The sequence below is a fragment of the Dipodomys merriami genome, unplaced genomic scaffold (genome assembly GCF_024711535.1).
Source record: "Dipodomys merriami isolate MVZ:Mamm:240054 unplaced genomic scaffold, mDipMer1.0.p SCAF_9, whole genome shotgun sequence".
In the NCBI taxonomy this organism is placed as follows: domain Eukaryota; kingdom Metazoa; phylum Chordata; class Mammalia; order Rodentia; family Heteromyidae; genus Dipodomys; species Dipodomys merriami.
In genome coordinates this window covers 23,823,581-23,842,676 of record NW_027206512.1, presented here as the reverse complement: position 1 = coordinate 23,842,676, position 19,096 = coordinate 23,823,581, and the positions used below count along the sequence as shown (strand labels likewise).

The following is a 19,096-nucleotide window of genomic DNA, read 5'->3' as shown; positions in this document are numbered from 1 at the left end:
GAGTTAAGAGTCTCACAGACTTTCCTGCCCTGCTGGCTTCAAAACCACAATCCTCAAATCTCAGCCTCTTAAGTATAGCTAGGATTACAATCATGAGCCACCAGTGCTTGGCTCCTCAAAAACACTTTTGCAAACTTTACTTGACACACAATTCTACCTTTTTATAGGTTATTATTTAGTATACAATTTGAAATGATCAGAGACATAATTAGGTAATGATGTGGAAAACAATTAATTATATATTTTAAAAAGTAGCTAGGAAAGACTTGCCAGTTACTAGTAGCTCACACCTGTAATCTGAGTCCCTCAGGAGGAGGCTGAAGATCACAGGTTGAAGTCACTTTGGGCAGAAAAGTCCATGAGACTTCATTTCCAAATGAACCAGCACAAAGCTAGACTGGAGGGTTGCCTTAAACGATAAGAGCAAGCTGAACAAGCTGGCATTCTTGAGTTCAAACCTCATTATCAGCAAATACAAAATCCACAAAAATAGTAAAAATCTAGTAAGGAAGATTTCAAATGTTCCCAACACAAACAGGCGATCAATGATTGGGGTGATAATGTACACATTTACCTTGACCTGATCACATATTTTCAATTCTAAAAATTGATGTGATAAATATTCTTTAAAATTTTGAGCTCATTGATAGGAAATGGACCTTGCTCAGGTAACTGTAACCCCGCTGTACAGTATCTTTATAATAAAAAATATATTTAAAAAATTTGAGCTCATTATATTACCTGTCCTCAAATATATGTTAATTATGAGAATTCAAATATGGATGTACTATATTATTTTTATTAATAAATTTTATATAATCATATATAATTACATGAAGAATGCAGTTTTGGGTATCAGTAGTACATACTTTCATGTTTTTAGAAGAAATTTTGTGGGAAGGCCCAGTATATATCTGCAGTGTGTTTTGTCACCTGGTACTGCAAAGTTTCTAGTACTGGCTTTAGAATCACAGCCTCACCGTCATTGTAATAGTTTGAATGAATTTTAGGTCTGATAAAACTATAGACTGCTCTTGTGGCAAAAGAAATACTTTTGGAATATAGGACTAATTTCTCTTTCTGAGTTTTTTCACTTTATTATTTCCCCAAATATTTTGCTTTGGCTTCATTGATTTGTCAGTTTCTCTAAATATTAAATGGAGAATGAGAGGTACCATTTATTTCCTTCATTGTGAGTTAATTTATTTACATTCTATAGGTTCTTAGTTCTGTTACTTTTTCATTTCTTCATACTAATATGTATCAGGCTGTGAGTGACTTTAACCAATCTAGGGATTAACTTTTTTCTTACAGCAGAAAGTCAGACTTTAGGTAGTTTCTAGGATTGCTTTAATGTGGTTGCTTAATGATTGAGAGTTCAGCCTCTACTTTTGTGCTCTTAAAATACCAAGTTTATTTTTTCCTACCAATAAAAACACTGAAAAACAAAATTTGCCTGTGTCAGCACATCATCCCAACTACATTCAAAATGGGAAAAAAGTTTTAACAAGTGTTAAAACTCCCATGTGGCCTTTTCTTACATCTCATTGATTAGAAATGCCAGTTTCTATTTGCAGGGTTGACAGGTAGCGTGAATCTTAGACTCTCCAGACGATGTAGTAAGGCAGGGTCTAACACTGAGGATATTCTAAGCCCTTTTTATTGTACTTTCCTCAGCCTTACAACCACAAGACCACTGTTATTTGATAACTAGCTCTTAAAAATGATTTTCCAGAAGCAAGTTAGCAGAAAGCTTTTTATTTCTGACTGGTAGTACCAGACCTTTCATTTGAGGCCCTACTTTTGCTATGCAGGTACTATTCCTTATTGAACTACAACTCCACCCCAATTTTGTACTGGTTGTTTGCTGAGGTCAGGCATGTGCTCTAACTGTCTTTGATTTTGGGCTTCTCATTGTAGCTGGTATACCAGATGCACAGCATAATGCCCAGATTCTCCCTCTGATATGGAATCTTATGGACTTTTATGCCTTGAGATGCAGTCCTCCTGATCTTAGCCTCCCATGTAGCTAGTTTGGCAGGTACATGCCACCATACCCAGCTGTGGGTTGACAAAGGGATCTTGTGAACTTTACCAACTAGCCTGACTTTTTACTGAGATCCTCCTGTCTCAGCCTCCCGGGTAAGGATTATAGATGTGAACCACTTGAGCCTGACAAAAGAAGGCTTGAAAAATAGTTAAGAGTGTTTGATGGGGCCCCTCTTCTCTTCTAGTGGTTAAGGAACTTAGCATGCGAGATATTAGTGATGTGGGTGATATATGGAACTTTCAGGTCATCAACTCAGAAGAATGGAATGATTCATAAAAATGATTGTATACCTTTTGGAAACTTTTCCTCTAGAGATGTGTACAGAAGATGTGAATTTTTAGTTGCCTTTTATGTATTTGTAATTACATTGCTAAAAGATAGACCTTTGCTTTGTGTTCTGCCAATATCACTAGATTAAAAAAAAAACAGTTCACACGCTATTTATGTATGAGCACTACAGTGTTTGAGGCTTAATCTGGACTTAACACTCAGCATGAACTTTTCCTTCTTAAATCAACACTTGTTTGTCCAGTAATTGACTTCAGTGAATAGCCTTTCAATAGATATTTTCCCAAAGCATTTTCATCTGGCTCCTAGAAAACTGTGGTAGCTTACTAAAAGGAGCCTGAGAAACATGTAATTTTTACAGTTTTGATGGGGGTAAAAGTCATTTAAAAAAAACAGCAATTTCTTAAAGCCCCCGTCATTGTATTTTGAGATCATAATCTGAATACCTAAATACTTTTGAAAAACCTGAATATAGGCCATATTAAAAGATAGTTACAGGACTATCAGTGGGAGATGGATTGCATTATTTAGGATTAATGTGGTATGGGACATGTGGAAATTTCTCTTTTACTGTTCTCTAGGTGTTCCATGACATTGCTTATAAAGCAAAAGACAGGCATGACCTGATTGCTGGCATTGATGAGTTCCTAGATGAAGTCATTGTCCTTCCACCTGGGGAATGGGACCCAACGATTAGGATAGAACCTCCGAAGAGTCTTCCATCATCTGATAAAAGGTAAAGTACTAGGCAGTTGGGAGTTTTCAGGTACTAGGATACTCCTGAAAAGGAGGTTATATTTGGAAAAGGAAGTGGAGTCAGGCATCACCTTGATATTTTCAGGTCTCTAGGGCGTATTGCCTCAAATGAATCACTGATATGCTTCGAATTCACATTCTCTGATACTGTAGGATTTGTGTTGTAGAACACATTGTACATGTTTTGATGTTCCAAAGTGAGGACAAATGAGAGGATTCAGATTGTGTTGTTGGAGTGTATTGCTGACATTCTTTTGGGGACTCTCTGTAGGTATCCAATAAAAGACCAGTTTACTTTAAATTTTGAAAGATTTAAAAGGTGAAGAAAATAGTCAAAACACTTCAGATGCATGTGTGAAAATGGAACGTGACAACTTGGTGAGAATGGTTCTGGAAAAGGGTGGGGAGAGAGGGAGAATAGTAAAGGAATGGTTATGATCAAGAAGCATAGCACACAGAAATAGACTTGTTAAAATGAACTCCTTTTGTGCTACTACTTGATGTCAATAAAACTGAATTGAATTGTCTAAAAATAAGAAAATGGGTAAGGTAGATGAGGAGACCATTTCCTGGGAATCTATTATTTCCCAGGTAGCACAGTGTCCCTCTTCTAAGATATGCAGTTAATTCAACCTCTGTATTCATCCAATCATTTTTCTTCGTTCTCTATAGAACACTTTAAGAATTATCCATTGTGGAAAGATTTGGAAAAAATTATATTAAGTGAAGTAAGCCAGGCCAAAAGAAACATAGGTCCCATGGTTTCCTTTATTTGCAATAACTAGTATATGTCTGAGACAAACAAAAAAGGTCAGATAAGTTGATGTTAGGTGAAATGAACCCCAAGATATTCAAATATTTTTTTTCTTTTTTTCTTTTTTATTGTGAAAATACCATACAGAGGGGTTACGATAACATGGACAAGATAAGAGTACATTTCTTATCAAGCATTGCAGCCTTCTCCTTTGTTTTCCCTTCCCATCCCTTCCCATCTCCTCCCTCCTCCTCCCCCGCTCCCCTGGGGCCAAAGTTGTAAAGTTTGTTTTTCAACATAAGGACTTGTACATCTCATTGTTGCAATGGGTCCATCTGTATCCCTATTTAAACGATTTGTTTTTTTCCTTCCCCTCCACAAATTATACCAACATCAAATATAGTGAAAGCAATGTTTTTTTTTCTTTCATGTGATTGTTTCTAACATATTTATAAGATGATTTCTTTGTTGCTTTGTATGTCCCTCCCCCACGGTATAACCTCTGCTTTCACTGTATTTGTTATTGGTATAATTTGTGGAGGGGAAGGGCAAAAACAAATTGTTTAAATAGGGATACAGGTGGACCTATTGCAACGATGAGATGTACAAGTCGTTATGCTGAAAAATGAACTTTACAACTTTGGCCGGGTGGGGGTGGAGGGAAGCAGAGGGGAAGATGGGAAGGGATGGGAAGGGGAAACAAAGGAGGAGGCAACAATACTTGATAAGAAATGTACTCATTACCTTGCCCATGTAATTGTAACCCCTCTGTACAGTATTTTCACAATTAAAAAAAAAGAATTATCCATTGTTAGGATAGTAGCAAAACATAATGGCCTTTTAAAATATTTCCACTCCATCTCTCTATTAGCTAGCACAGGATACAGCTAAGAAGCCAATAGACTAATATCCATTTGGGCTCTGTTGTCTTGCTTAGAAAGAACATGTACTCAGGTGGAGAGAACGTTCAGATGAATGGGGACACGCCCCATGATGGAGGACACGGCGGGGGCGGGCACGGAGACTGTGAAGAACTCCAGCGAACTGGACGGTAACTGATGGGTCTTCTTACCAGATGGATCTTTTTTCTTAGACCTAAATTTCTCTTTCTCTTTCTGAATTCACCTTCAGCATTTTTTTCGTTGTTTTGTTCATTTGTTCAGTCGATAAATACTTCTAGTTGAATCTATTAGTCACAGGCCCTGGGGATGCAGCAATGAATTAAACAAACTTCTTGTTCTTATGGGTCTTCTTTTGTAGAGACAAACATAAATAAATAAATACAGCAAGGATTTTACAGTACAAATAAAGAAAAATAGGGATGGAGGAACGGTATAGCAATTTTAGGTGGGATGGTCAGAGAAGGCCTTATGCAGAATGGCAACGTTTGAGAAAGTGTGGGGCGGAAGAGGGATGTACAATGCCCCAAGCGTGGGGGGCTGGCATTCAGACAGGGGGAGTGGCCACTAGAGTGACTGAGCGGTGGCAGAAAGAGGGTTGACATGATGGTAGGTGAGTATAGATGGCAGATGTACTAGCCTTTCTTTCCCATGGCTTTCACAGTGCCATCTCCGCCCTGTATGCCTCCTCAAATGTGAGCAACGTGTAATGGAAATTTGCAGTCCCAATTCTCTGTTGCATCTCCTTATCCTGGAGCTGGGACTTGCAGCATACCCACATCTCCACAGCTAATTGCTTTTCATGATAATTCTCCCTTCTCTACTTCATTTGTGTTAAGTAACACTTAAGTAGGAGAATCATTTCATAAAGAGAGAGATTCTCATTAATCTATAATATTTTCATAATATTGCACTATTAAACAGTAATACTCTTATCTTTTTAAGAGACAGTAAGGGGAAGCACAGAAATAATGGGACAAAGGGTGAACTAATTCACCAGTGATATTCACTAGATACTGTGTTAACAATGAACTATATAACTTGGGGGATGGGAGGTTTGGGAGGGAAACATTGGGAGAAAATGAGGGACAAGGAGAGGGGAAGGTACTCATTACCAAACTTATGTAACTGTAACCCCTCTGTACATCACCTTTACACTAAAAATAAAATTGAAAAAGTGATCATTTTAAGACAATTACATTGTTTTAATGTGCAATCACATCTGAATGAATTGTTTTTCTTTCTTCTTCCTGTGGATCCCCTTGGGTTTCTCTCCTAAATTCATAGGAAATTACTTTCTTTTTTTTTCTTTTCTCGAAGAAAGAACACACAACCTTCTTTCCACTCTTCTTTTCTGAATACAGTCATACATTGCTCAATGGAGGGAATATGATCTGAAACTGTTGTCTTTTAAGCGATTTCATCATTGTGCAAGCATATGGAGTGCACTTAATTTCACCCTAGGTGACATATATCAGTCACTTGATTTGGCCTCTTGGTGCAACCAAAAGACGGAGGAGGTAAAGACTAGGCTGGTGCCAATGTAACACAGTGTATTTTTTGCAGTTAACTTATTTTTATGAGTAGGAGTACTCTAAAATAGAAATAAAAATATAGTGTAGCAAATACATATACAGTAACACAGTCATTGACTCTCAAGTGCTATTTATGTATGGTGAAGCATTGTATGTCTCTACTTTTATGACTGACAGTTGCAGTAGGCTCAATGCATCCACATTACCGCAGACACATTAGCTATGCCTGGCACAACACAACCTCATCATGGGTAAGAATGTCACAAAGCCATAATATTTTTTCAGCTCTTGTTATAATCCTGTGAGCCCATCATCAGATATGTGGTTCATCTTGCTAAAAACATCGTTATGCAGTGCTACTGTAGATTTTTTTCCAAACCATTTCCTTTTGGATTTTCCTTTTCCTTTTTTCCTCATATCATAGAAATGAGTTCTGGGATTTCATTTTCTTGAATTTCATCAGACTGTAATTTCACTCCCATGTGCCTGGTGTCATACACACGCACACCCCTGTGAAAACCAAGAAAGTGGAAGTGAGGTGTTGGGGAGCACTGAGGTCAGGTCCAGCCAGGAAGACTCTAGATAGACCAGAGTGGAAATCCAAATGATGGAACCAGAGAACTGTTAGGTCTTGGGAAGGGATCCCTTTAGGCAAAGCTGCTGCATGTACCAGGAAGGCAGAGGCATGGGGTTTGGTTGGGAAGTAGGGAACTAGGCTGCTGGACCAGTCATTCCACGAAGTCAGTGATGCTGCAGTGGGCTCGGTTGCCCTTTGTCTGCCATACGCCTGCCTGGGATCCTACTGTACTGCTTCAGGTCCCAACCCCGAAGTCCCCTTTCAAGGAGCCTGTCCTGCCTAATTGTATCTATAATTTTTAAGACCTCTTTCTCAGTACTAAATAACCATCATCTCTACTTGTCTTTTTTTAATGGCTACTGGAGACCAGTGGTTTTAATTCCAAACCCTGAAATGGTTCTGCTGTGTGCCTATCTTTCAGCCAGTTAGCTATTTGGAATGCTTCCAGAAACATTCAACTCCATCCAGTCTCATTGTCTTTTTTATAACTATATTTTACTCATATTATACTTGAATTTCTTGTGCCAGTACTAGGGCTTGAACTTAGGGGATGGAGGCAGCCTCCTTAGTTTTTTTTTTTTTTTTTTTTTACTCAAGGCTGACACTCTGCCAGTTGAGCCACAGCTTTACTTCTGACTTTTTGCTGGTTTATGATAGATGAGTCTCCCAGTCTTTCCTGCCTGGTTTGGAAACATTATCCTCAGATCTTAGCCTCCTGAATAGAGAGGCTTACAGGCATGAACCACTGGGCCTACCCTCTTTATCTTATTTATAATTTGCTCTCACTCTGTTCCCTAAAAGTAAACTCCACAAGGGCAGAGCTGTGTTGTTGACCATTGTGTTTCAAACACTCAGAATATCCATGGTGTAGGCATAAACAAAGGCACTCCATAAACATTTATTTGTAGAATGAGGGCACGCAGGAATGAGGGTGACAAGATTATCAAAGGCCTCCTATAATCTACATTTAGATGTTTTCCTTTAGAGAATGGAAAATTTTCCTTTATCTGCACAGTTCTCTCTCATCCAAAGAACAAATGGCTGATCTATCACAAGGGAATAATGTGGTACCTATTTTGGTAACTGAAAAAAAGAGAAACAAACATATTTCTCCACAGTTTTCTGGTCTCCTCTTAAGTAGGACTGTATGAAATAGTATCTTGACTCACGCATTTTCAGTACAGATCCTTTGTGGTTAAGTGAATTAGGCCCTGATGACTTTGGTCACTGATTGTTATATTTGGTCACATGTTTTGCTTTCTCACTCTCAGGTTCTGTGGTGGATTAATTAAGGACATAAAGAGGAAAGCACCCTTTTTTGCCAGTGATTTTTATGATGCTTTAAACATTCAGGCACTTTCTGCGATTCTCTTCATCTATCTGGCAACGGTAACGAATGCCATCACGTTTGGAGGACTGCTCGGGGACGCCACTGACAACATGCAGGTGGGTGTGATTTTGGGGAGTCCACAGATAGTACAGCCCAGATTGTCTTCCTCACCCCTGCAGCTCGGTTAGAAGCAGATGGCCTTTCAGTTACTCAGCGTGATTTTCTTTCTTGTGCTAGCTCCTGCATTTTACTTTGCTTCTGGCTTGCTTCTGTATTTCCAGCATGTTCGTAATTACAAAAATAGCTTGATGAAATCTGGCTTGAGTCACAAGTGGGGAAAAGAAGGGGAGGAAATGAGGAGCTACAATTCTATTTGGGCAAAAGCATATCAGCTGCTTTGACTTTGTGCAGTGCATCAGGTTTAGATGTTCCTGGAATATATGGCCTATATTCTATTACACTGGGCACGGCATACTCTTTTAACAATGTGTAGTTATTTTTCCCCTTAATGCTTGCAAGAGCAAAGCAAGTCATCAAAGCATTGAGTGGCTGGGATTTGCAAGCCTATTGGTTCAGCTTTCATGTGTAGTAGCCAAGAGCTGATTCTTCTCTACCTGGGTCTGTCTCATTAAGGTGTGCAGATTCTGGCATGAATAATTCTCTACCATTAATTGTAACCACAGCAAGTTGGTTACCTTGAAGGTGATATTCACCTTCCTTTTATATCAATAGTAGTCACAGGTTTAGGGAAAGAAAGCTGTTGTAAATTTCCCTAATCAGTCAGAATATAGATATAAGACTAATTGTATTTTGATCTAGTTATTTAAAAAATAGGCGGGGCTGGGAAAGTGGCTCAGTGGTAGAGCGCTTGCCTTGCATGCATGAGGCCCTGGGTTCGATTCCTCAGCACCACATAAGAAAAAAGCCGGAAGTGGCGCTGTGGCTCAAGTGGTAGAGTGCTAGCCTTGAGCTGAAGAGCTGAGGGACAGCGCCCAGGCCCAGAGTTCAGGCCCCATGACCAGACCCCCCCCCCAAAAAAGGCAGTACCCTGTGTACTCAGCATAGAAGAGTAAATGGAGCTGATATTGTCATGAAAGAGCCCAATTCAAACCCTTTTCAAACTCTGTCCTTTCCATTTATTACTTATCAGTGTTTGAAAATGTAACATTTCAAATGCTGCCGGCCTTATTTTTTTCAATGCAGTTAATTACAAAAAAAAAAATTACTTCAACTTAGAGCCTTGTGCTTGTTTCCGATCCACTGTTCTATTGCATAAGCCACAACCCCTGCCCTCTAAATTTCTTCTGTAATATTAATATAAAATGGAAACTACATCCCAAGTAAAAGAGGAAAAACTACTTTAAGCAACTGTATTTTAGTGTAAGTGTATTTATATGTTAGTTCTTATGTACTGCTGTATAACATATTACCTCAGAACTTAGAGGCTTCAAACAACCATTTGATATTTCATGGCTATAGTGATGATGCTCTCAGCTGAGTGGTTCTCTCTTTGGTCCCTCATCTACTTTGCAGTCAGATGGCACTGACTTCTAGATCTGAGAAGCTCTTCAGCATATTAAACCAGCTTAATCCTGAGTCCTCAACGTGAAACTACTCATTGATTTTTTTTTTCAGTTTAACAACAACACACATATACACACACACAATCGTTCAGATTGTTGGGATCCCTCAATCACTTCCAAAGGTTGAAATCACCCGGCCTCTCTGTTCACACATCTGGTGCCTGGGCTGGCATGTCTGGACAGGCTATGACATGGGGACTCATCATATGACTTTCCCACAAGGCAGGCTTAGGCTTCCTCACACTGGGCACTGTGATGATTCCCAAGAACTCAGGCTTCATGAGAAAGAGATAGGCAGTCCTCATCTTTGCTTATTCTTGTGTGAACATGTACTCAACATGACTGGATAGTTCTCATTTTCAAAGAGAAACTGGAAACTTCAAATTCTTTTTGAAATCTTGTGACTTTCAAATGTTGGCCTCGGATGAACAATTTCTGAAGTAACATGGTGCTAACTAAAGACTATGTCACTCTGGGTTACCCATGAGAATAGCTGCTTGGGCTATAGAACTGAAGCATGCTGGACACAGAAGTTAATTACTCAAAGAGAGTATCCCCTTCCAATCCTTCCCAACCTTATCTTCATTCATGTGACAGAATTTATAACAGTAATGTTAGCCATAGAATTTCTATATAAACTCTGAATTATATCCAAGTTGGGTGCTTATTTCTCATCTGGCTTGGTATCCTAAGATCACATAAACAGATTGTTCAAAAAATAAATGGAAAAGTAAGCACCAGGGAAGCATGAGGTCATCATAAAGACAATTCAGGCAGCCACATACTAAGAAAATAAAATGAAGCGAGTAGGTGGGCTTATACATGTAACCCTAGCTACTCAGGTAGTAGAGATCTGAGGATTGCTGTCTGAGTCCAGGCTGGGCAGAAAAGTCCATGAGATTCTTCTCTTCTGTTAACCACCCAAAATGTAGGTAGACCTATCGCTCAAGCTAGCCTTGAGCACGAAAGCTTAGGTATAGTGCCCAGGACCTGAGTTTTAGCCCTGAGACCCGCACAAACAACAACAACAACAACAACCAAAACCTTTTTAAAGGATGTTCTTTGCACTTTAACAGGAATGTTGGGATGCTTTTTTGTGTGTTTCATGCCTTTTTGAATTTCATCTATGTGACATCATAAGACTTACTTACATTTAGAATGCAGTAGCTTGGATGAGTGGAGAAGAATGTCAGAGCCTGTTTTGATTCCTACTATGTGAATCAGTGTTTGAGTAAGTTCTTGGCAAAGTACTCTGTGGTGCAACCATGTAAGCAGCATGGGACTTCCCCTGGCTGCTGGGTTCTGATATTCTCTGGGTTCTGAAAACTTAAGTAAACATAAATACATGGTGTTAATAATAATTTTTGGATGTTACTATTGGGAGTTGAGATTCTAAGTAATGCAAACTTACCATATTTTCTAGACACAATTGGATTATTGTGTTCATTGATTTGTTGATAATTTTGGCAAATCTGTGAACATATTTTTTTAAAAGTCTCTGAGTGGAAATATTAAGGAGCCTATTTCGTCACTTCCGATGCCTTTTTCTTTTAAAAACCATATTGGTAAAGTCCTCCTCCTAGATTACAGTTTTCCACTTGTAGAAGTCATAGTGAGTGACAGCTGAAATACTGACAAAGAGGGATAAAGAAAATGATTATATATAATATGTAACATATAATATACCGTATAGTATTATATGTGTTATATATAATACTTTGTGTAATATATTGTATATATAACAAATAATTTTATAGATTTGGAGCTAAGGCCCATGTCATTTCACAGTTCTATGGCAAAGGTTAATTTATGAGTGTCTACTCTGTGTTGCACACTATTTTAAGTACTTAGGGGTTCAGATAGGTGAGTAAAATAGGTAAGAATCCCATACTGGTGTTATTTACAGCCAAGGTTGTTGATGAAAGGAATCTTTCTCAGTGCTCCCATGAGATACCAGTAGTGGTGTGTCGTAGGTTTATTTAAGGATTGAAGTCCTCTGGCTTCATTTGGCCTAACACTAGAGCAAGACTGACAGGGTAAGACTTGGCAGAGTCTGACATAATTTGCAGTAGTATCACATGCTTTCATAAACGAGGCAGTGGGTTATTCTCTCAAGCACAGGCAACTCCAGTGAGTCAATGGAGAACAGTGTCTTTGCTTTTAAAGGCAGATAGCTCAGAGATGGTTCTCACAGGGCCTTTATTGTCAGGCTGCAAATAGACATGGGTGCTGCGTAGAAACATGTTGTGAAAACACGGCTGAGTCACGGAGTGAGTGTTGTCTAAGCAAACTCTCCTGCCAGCTTCTGCTCAGGAGGTCTTGCCTGTTTGAAGTCAGGAATGCACAGTGAAGCATTTATTTTAGAGCTGATGATACCTATACAACTATATAAAGTATCTGCATTGTATCTATTTAGTATATATAAGTATCTTATTTTTGTTAGCATAAATTAATTGTACAAAGGTGTTTTGTTGTTTTATTTACCTACATACACATCATGTACTTTGATCAGATTAACCCTTCTTATAATAATCTTTCTTAAACTCTTCCTCTTTCTCCACCTTTAACAGTTTTTTGTGGGTTTTATTGTACTATTTACAAACATTTTCTCCTCCTCCTTTCCAAGTAGTTTCCCCATTACAGTCATATTATTATTAAATAATATATATCTTTTATGTATATACTACGTATTTATTATTTCACATATTACATATATCAACAGAAGCAGTTGTTCTTGGGACTTGTATAGATCATTTCCCATGAGCCTATGTTCAAAATGAGAACAGTTAAGGTTGAGATGGCTCAAGTATTACTAAACTATAATGGCAACATAAATGATGTCACAAGAAATCCCCATCTTGGCATACATATTTTTCCCATCAGGCAGCTAGGAGAAGATTGTGGGACTTAACAAGTAGGTATTCACAGGTATCCATAAATTTCTAGTTAAGTAGACCTTACATTTATCTATGGTCCAACCCCAACTTGTATAAGTCTGCTTCTTGTCCTTAGAGTTTAGCAATGAAGACTAGAACATAAGCTTCCTGAAGTCTAGGAATAGTACAGTAGTCAACTTTTTCAGCAAATTGTATCAAAGTGGTACTCTGGTTTCGCTGATGTATTCTCAAGGGAATAAAAGATCTTTTTCCTTACTCTTCTAAAATATATCTCTTATATAACTGAACTATCTATAGCCATTCCTGCCATATCATCACTTTGTAGTTGCAGTTGCCAAGCAAGTATACCATCCTATCCATCCAGATACTTCTAATTAAGTCATTAAAAACCAGTGTATAAATATTTTCTACAAGAATTTATTATGTTAAGGATTTTCTATTCAAAGAAATAGAAACTGAACAGACACTTGATGTCAAACCTCAGTCAACAAATGTTTATGGATTACTTAATATCTGGACAGGATATTAGTATAAAGAATACCTTTTCATACTTTGTAGCCAGTCTAGTGTTATAAAAATTGTTCTTAGCTTTATAGAATACAGAAAAACATTTTAATTTAAACCCACACTTGACTGTGAATGACTAAGCACAGTCTCGAGTGAAGACTGAGTGGAGAAAGCAATTTCATTTTTTTCAAGAGTAAATATATTCCTATTTCACAAACCTTTGAGCAAAAGAATGCAGTAAAATTTTTAGAATTCTGTGAATTTTGTGATATTTATGGTGCCTAACAGAGCACATTTTGAGCAAAGTTGTCTCATAATAAGGAACATTTATAGCTGGCATCTCCAAATTTGAGGCTTTATTTTAACATACTGCTGTGCTGAGAATTTTTAATCAATCTGCTTCAGTTAGAAATGTATCATTTCTTATACACTTAAAATATTCCTCAATAATATAGATTCTTCTTTACAAAGTCTATCCTATACAATTTATAATAGCAAGATTAATACAAATGGGTAATTTATTTGTTGAGAATGATACAATAATTTCAGTTCACCTGAGTGTTGTACTTTGGCACCAAATGCATTTCATTCTTTAAGTGGCACACACAGTGATGTGTTAATGGGTTCTAGCAGCATATTCTAGTTTTAGAAAGTTTTGTAAGAATAGTGTGTTGGAATGAAACAATCTTATTCATTTGATAGGCAAGCTTAAGTCAATTTCCTTATGGCAGAAAAAGAATTCTGTATTGATTATTCGTAATGAAGATATATTGGTTGATGTTCCTTCCAGAAAGAAACATTATTAAAGGTATGCTTTTTCTTGCGTAAGTTCTGAATTCAACTTGCTAGGTTGAAGTGGGGTAATTTTAATTAGGTTAGTGCTTTCATTTGAAAGGTCTTTGTCAACTCTATATTTCTGGGGATCAAAAGTGATGATTTGGAGCTGGCGCCAGTGGCTCATACCTGTAATCCTAGCTACTAAGGAGGCTGAGATCTGTGGATCATGGTTCAGAGCCAGCCCAGGCAGCAAAGTCTTTGAGTCTCCTATCTTCTATAAACCACCAGAAAACTGGAAGTGGTGCTGTAGCTCAAGTGGTAGAGCGCTAGCCTTGAGCTGAAGAGCTGAGTGATGGACAGGGCCCAGGCCCAGAGTTCAAGTCCCATGACTGACCCCCCCCCCAAAAAAGTGGTGATTTGGGGAATATGGGGAATCCCAAATGATGCTATATTTGATGATGCTATATATTTTGTGTTTTCGATGAGCACAAAAACTTTCAAAAGTTATTTTGAAAATTGCTTTTCAGTGTGTTTCTTCACATCTTTTCATACATGATTTTTTTCACACATTGTAATATGTGTATGTGTACTTATATACACATACACACAGATTCATATTTAGGATTTTATATAAATGAGATTATATAGTGTTATTTTATAACACTGGTACTTCATGGACATTTTTGTAGTTCACTAGAGTCTGTAACATAATTTCAAATAATGTATGTACATGATACATGTACTACAATTTATTTACTAAATTTCCTTTTGTAAGACTTACAGTTTTTCTTAGTTTTCTTTTTTACAAACAATAGTGTGATGCTTAAATATATTTTCATTGTTTTGTGTGTATGTGAACTGAAGCCTTGTATTGTTTAGCATTTTTGCTGAATTCTGGTACTCAAGTCTTGGGCCACACCTTCACATGTGGTTTTTCAGATGTTAGCTAGAGATAAGACTCTCATGACCTTTTCTGCCTCTGCTGGCTTTGGAACTTGATTCTCAGATCTCAGCGTCCTGAGTAGGTAGGATCACGGGAATGAGACACCAGTGCCCAGATTATATTTTCATTTCTTTAGTGTTTATGTGCTAGTTTTTAAAAAATTTAATTATTTAAATTTTTTCATTATTCTTTATTCTTATATTTGTTATTCCTTTGTTGAAAAAGGATGTCTTCTTATTCTTACTCAGTTCAAACTTGAGTGATTATCTTCAACATTTTTATTGATTTATCTATAATTCCTTTACATTTGTGTCCTTGGTAGATTTTCCTCTGCGGACTTTTTTTTCTCCTTACTTACAATAAATGCGTATATGATATGTATATTTTTCTTTGCTTGATAGAAATACTACAAAATATGTTTTAATAGAGCTACTATACAGTTAAACTCATTTGTGATTTCTTTAGGCATATATATATATATATATAATTTTCATATAGTTAAAAACCTTCATTTTTGGGGTGTGTCTTCTTTTCATTATATGTTTAAAGAAATTTTCCCTACCCTGAGTGAGACTAGAATAATATTTGCCTAGATATTTCAGCTCTTTTATGTTTTCATTTAGATTTTTTATCCATCTGGAATTGATTCTTTTGTAAGGTTACACTGGCACTTGATGTTTCAGATACACATTCATAGCTCTTCAAAGAATGTCAGGCTTCCATGGCTTTCATTCCATTTGGTTCAACTAGGGACCAAAGAACTTTGGTATCTTGGGGCTTACACTTTTTCTTCAAGTAGAAAGATAATTTGTCTTTCAAGTCTACCCTTTGATTCAGTCCCTGCTGACAAGTTAAAGAGAAATCCTACTTATGATAACAGAACATATTAGGCAGAGTGTGTGGTAACACAGTTTGGAGGCTCTGATCTGACAGTTGAAAAATCACTGATTTATAGGCATAGCTCCACTGGTGAAATAAAAAATGAGGATCATTTGTCCCATTTTCTTCACAGCATAGATGAGTGGTCTGTGTAATTGATTGTTAATACTTTTTTGAGGGAGTAGGTGGATTATTATGAATGAATGTACCTCAGTGTTGGGCAACAGAAAAATCACTTGAAAACTTAAAAAAAAATCATGACTCCTCAGGCCTCATTTTCAGAGTACCTGTTTTAGTTGTTCAGAGTGGAAACCAAAAATAAGTTTTAATTTAATTTTCAGGTGACTTTAATTTAGATACTCACTATATTTCTTTACTTACTTTTGAACATGTGGCTTGGGTTTATCTGGGGATCTGATTTTAAAGTCTTGCAGGTAATTCAGATTTCACTGCCTGTTTCCAATGGTATCAGGCTGCTTCATTTTTCTTGGCTAAACCTCACATTCAAAGATTTATCTAGAGAAAATTTAGATTATTACCATGTTACACAGTTCATATAGATTATCACAAATATGGGCTAGGTTTTACTTTTTAATGGCTAAAACAAAAAGAAAGCTTTAAAAATGCTTGAAGTATCACACTGATATTGGAAAATGCTTTTTATCATTTAATGCACTGAAATATTTCCTTTTCCAAGTCTTACTGTTTTGTATACTTTCAAAGATATAGAAACTTTTTGTTTTCTTAGTATTGGCTCCTCGCCCCTTTGTATCATTTCACCCAACCCCCTAAACAGTGTACAACTATTAATCCAAATAATAAGATCATTTATAAGAAGTACATGAAAAGCCTGTCACTGGTGACTCACACCTGCTAGCTACTTAGGAGGCTGAAATCTGAAGATCAGAGTTCAAAGCCAGCCCGGCGGCAGGAAAATCTGTGAGACTCCTATCTCCAATTAACCACCAGAAAACCGGAAGTGGCACTGTGGCTCAAGTGGTAGAGCGCTTGCCTTGAGCTGAAGAACTGAGGGACAGCACCTAGGCCCAACGTTCAAGCCCCATGACCAACCCCAAACAAACAAAAAAAACCAAGTCATTCTATGGGATTATGTAAAGACAAGAAAAGTTATAATGAAATTAACAGATGCACTTTTAATATTAATGTTTTATTCTCTTGAATGTGCTTGCTTTGAATTGGGTGTGCCCTTGTCATGAGTAGCTCAAAGATGTGAAATGCTAGTATTACACATCATGATGAGATTTTGATATTTTTAGTCTTGCCTCTATGGCATGATTTCTTTTATGCTTGAGTTTTTACTATTTTAGGGCTTGTCCTAATTTTCTTTGCTGCTTTGAAAAGCAGGAGCCATCTTTGTTTTAATTTTATACCCTTATACAAGCAGAAAAATAATCTTAGCTTGGTTTTTGCATGTGGTTTTAATGTTACTCTTCTAAGATAAAGTAATTTGTTTATTGTCAATGATTTCAACAAAAGAAGACACTTTTTGTTGGCTTCCATTGACTTCATTTGCTCTGGGAGATACTACAGATTACAAGATCACTCCACACACACATTTTCCTCAGATGACTATCTTTTCATACTGTTCTTTTAGAATTTCTATTATCTTCCTCTCTCAACAGAAAGAAATTATAGAGACTGGAAGAGGACAATGATAAGAAAAGAAAGAAAACTGGTGTAATATTATACTTCTAGTTTTTTCTGGGTTGTATTCCTAATTTTTTATAGGTTATGATTTTATTCAGTCCAAATAATCATACTATATGATAGGCATTGATTTTATATAAAGAGAATATGAATTTAAAGGAGCAGCAGGCAGTGCTGAGATTTAAACTTAGGTAGCCAAGTTTCCAAGCTCTCTCTTTGTGGACTAAAGATCTTCTAGACTTTCTAGACTTTTATCTTATGTTTAAATATGTACACTGTATATGTTGCTGCTCTGGTTAAAAAAGATTAGATTTATTAGAGTGTGTGCTAAGCACTTCTCAAACACTGTCTAGTCTAATGTACATAACAACTTTATCAGGCATAGGGAGATCACATAACTTCTTGAAAATCCTTGATGGGAGAATTGCTGGAGTCTACATATCAACTTGGGATTATCTGACTCTAGAGTATGTTGCTTTACTATGTCACTTGATTTTTTATTTTGGTTGTGATTGTTGTTTTGAACTTACATGAAGAAACTGAAGTTGATAGAGGTGAAGTGGACATTCCTAAGATCATCAGCTATCTAGTGAGGCAGCAATCTAGACTTGAGATTACTTGACTTCTGATTGTTCGCTCTTTCTGCCATTCCATAGTAGGCATAGTCTAAGTAAAATGGAATAAGATGAAAGCTCAACCAGAGAGACTATAACACTGTAGCTCTTGATCTTGCCACACCTGACTTTTCAGGTATAGAAATCAAGTATAGAACTGTGTTTATGATTTATGACCATTAAGAGTACACACATCCATGTTGTGTTTTCCTCTTTTTTAACATTGTAAACACAATATAATAAATCAGAAAAGTGATCTCCCATAGTTTGCATTACATGTATTTATGTTTCTGGGTTGCCAAGAAAAATGTGTCAAAATGGCGGTGAAAATAGTTCTTTTCTCAGAAATGCTAAAAAGCATGTCTCTTAATGTAAGCAAGTACCCAGTGCAATGTGTATAAATAAATCACCTGTCTCTGTTTCAAACGTGTCAGCCACAGAATGGAAACTGTAGCACTTACCCAAGGATCAAATACTGAAATAAAAATAATCTGCTGCTGAATGGTCACATGGCTTCCATAAATCAAAGCCATTTTCTGGAAGAAATTGGTTTCTATCTTTACTGAATGGGCAGCAATGTCTCTTGACCTTTTGATAAGTAGACTTAGGGTGTCAGTTGGATATGTCATCTTCAGATCCTGTAGCATTTCCTGAGCACGGGCTGAGCATGTGAAGGAGTGGTGGACAGCAGGATGGGAGAAGGAGAGAAGGAAGAGAATAGACACAGGAAAACCCTGTTCATGCTCCCTCATAGATTAACAGCTATGGGGGGTCAACTGAAGGATCCTAAATCTCACATCCCTTTCTCCTCCTTTAAAGTCTCCTGTCTACTCACTCTGAGCAATGTTTCGATCCTGCACTAATGAGGAGAAATAGGCCTTCCTGGGCACTCAGTGAAGAATGATACAGTGAGTCTTTGCTATCATATGACTCTAGAATGTGGCTTATCCTGCTGTACAAAGCATCCAAGTCCTTAAGTCTCATGTAAGCTCTGGGGTCTGGGGAAAGAAGATAAATTATAATGACATGAAAAACCTAC

General features: G+C 37.2%; 1 protein-coding gene across 3 annotated transcripts in view; it reads left to right on the top strand.

Annotated features, from left to right (window-relative positions):
- The window catches only part of Slc4a4 (solute carrier family 4 member 4), a 366,043-nt gene that overhangs the window by 253,357 nt on the left and 93,590 nt on the right, over nt 1–19,096 (top strand). For all 3 annotated transcript variants that reach the window (XM_070012959.1, XM_070012960.1, XM_070012961.1), the window contains exons 10-12: nt 2,920–3,074; nt 4,786–4,899; nt 8,131–8,305. In XM_070012959.1, coding sequence (XP_069869060.1) covers nt 2,920–3,074; nt 4,786–4,899; nt 8,131–8,305 — 444 coding nt within the window. The remainder of the gene's footprint in view (nt 1–2,919; nt 3,075–4,785; nt 4,900–8,130; nt 8,306–19,096) is intronic.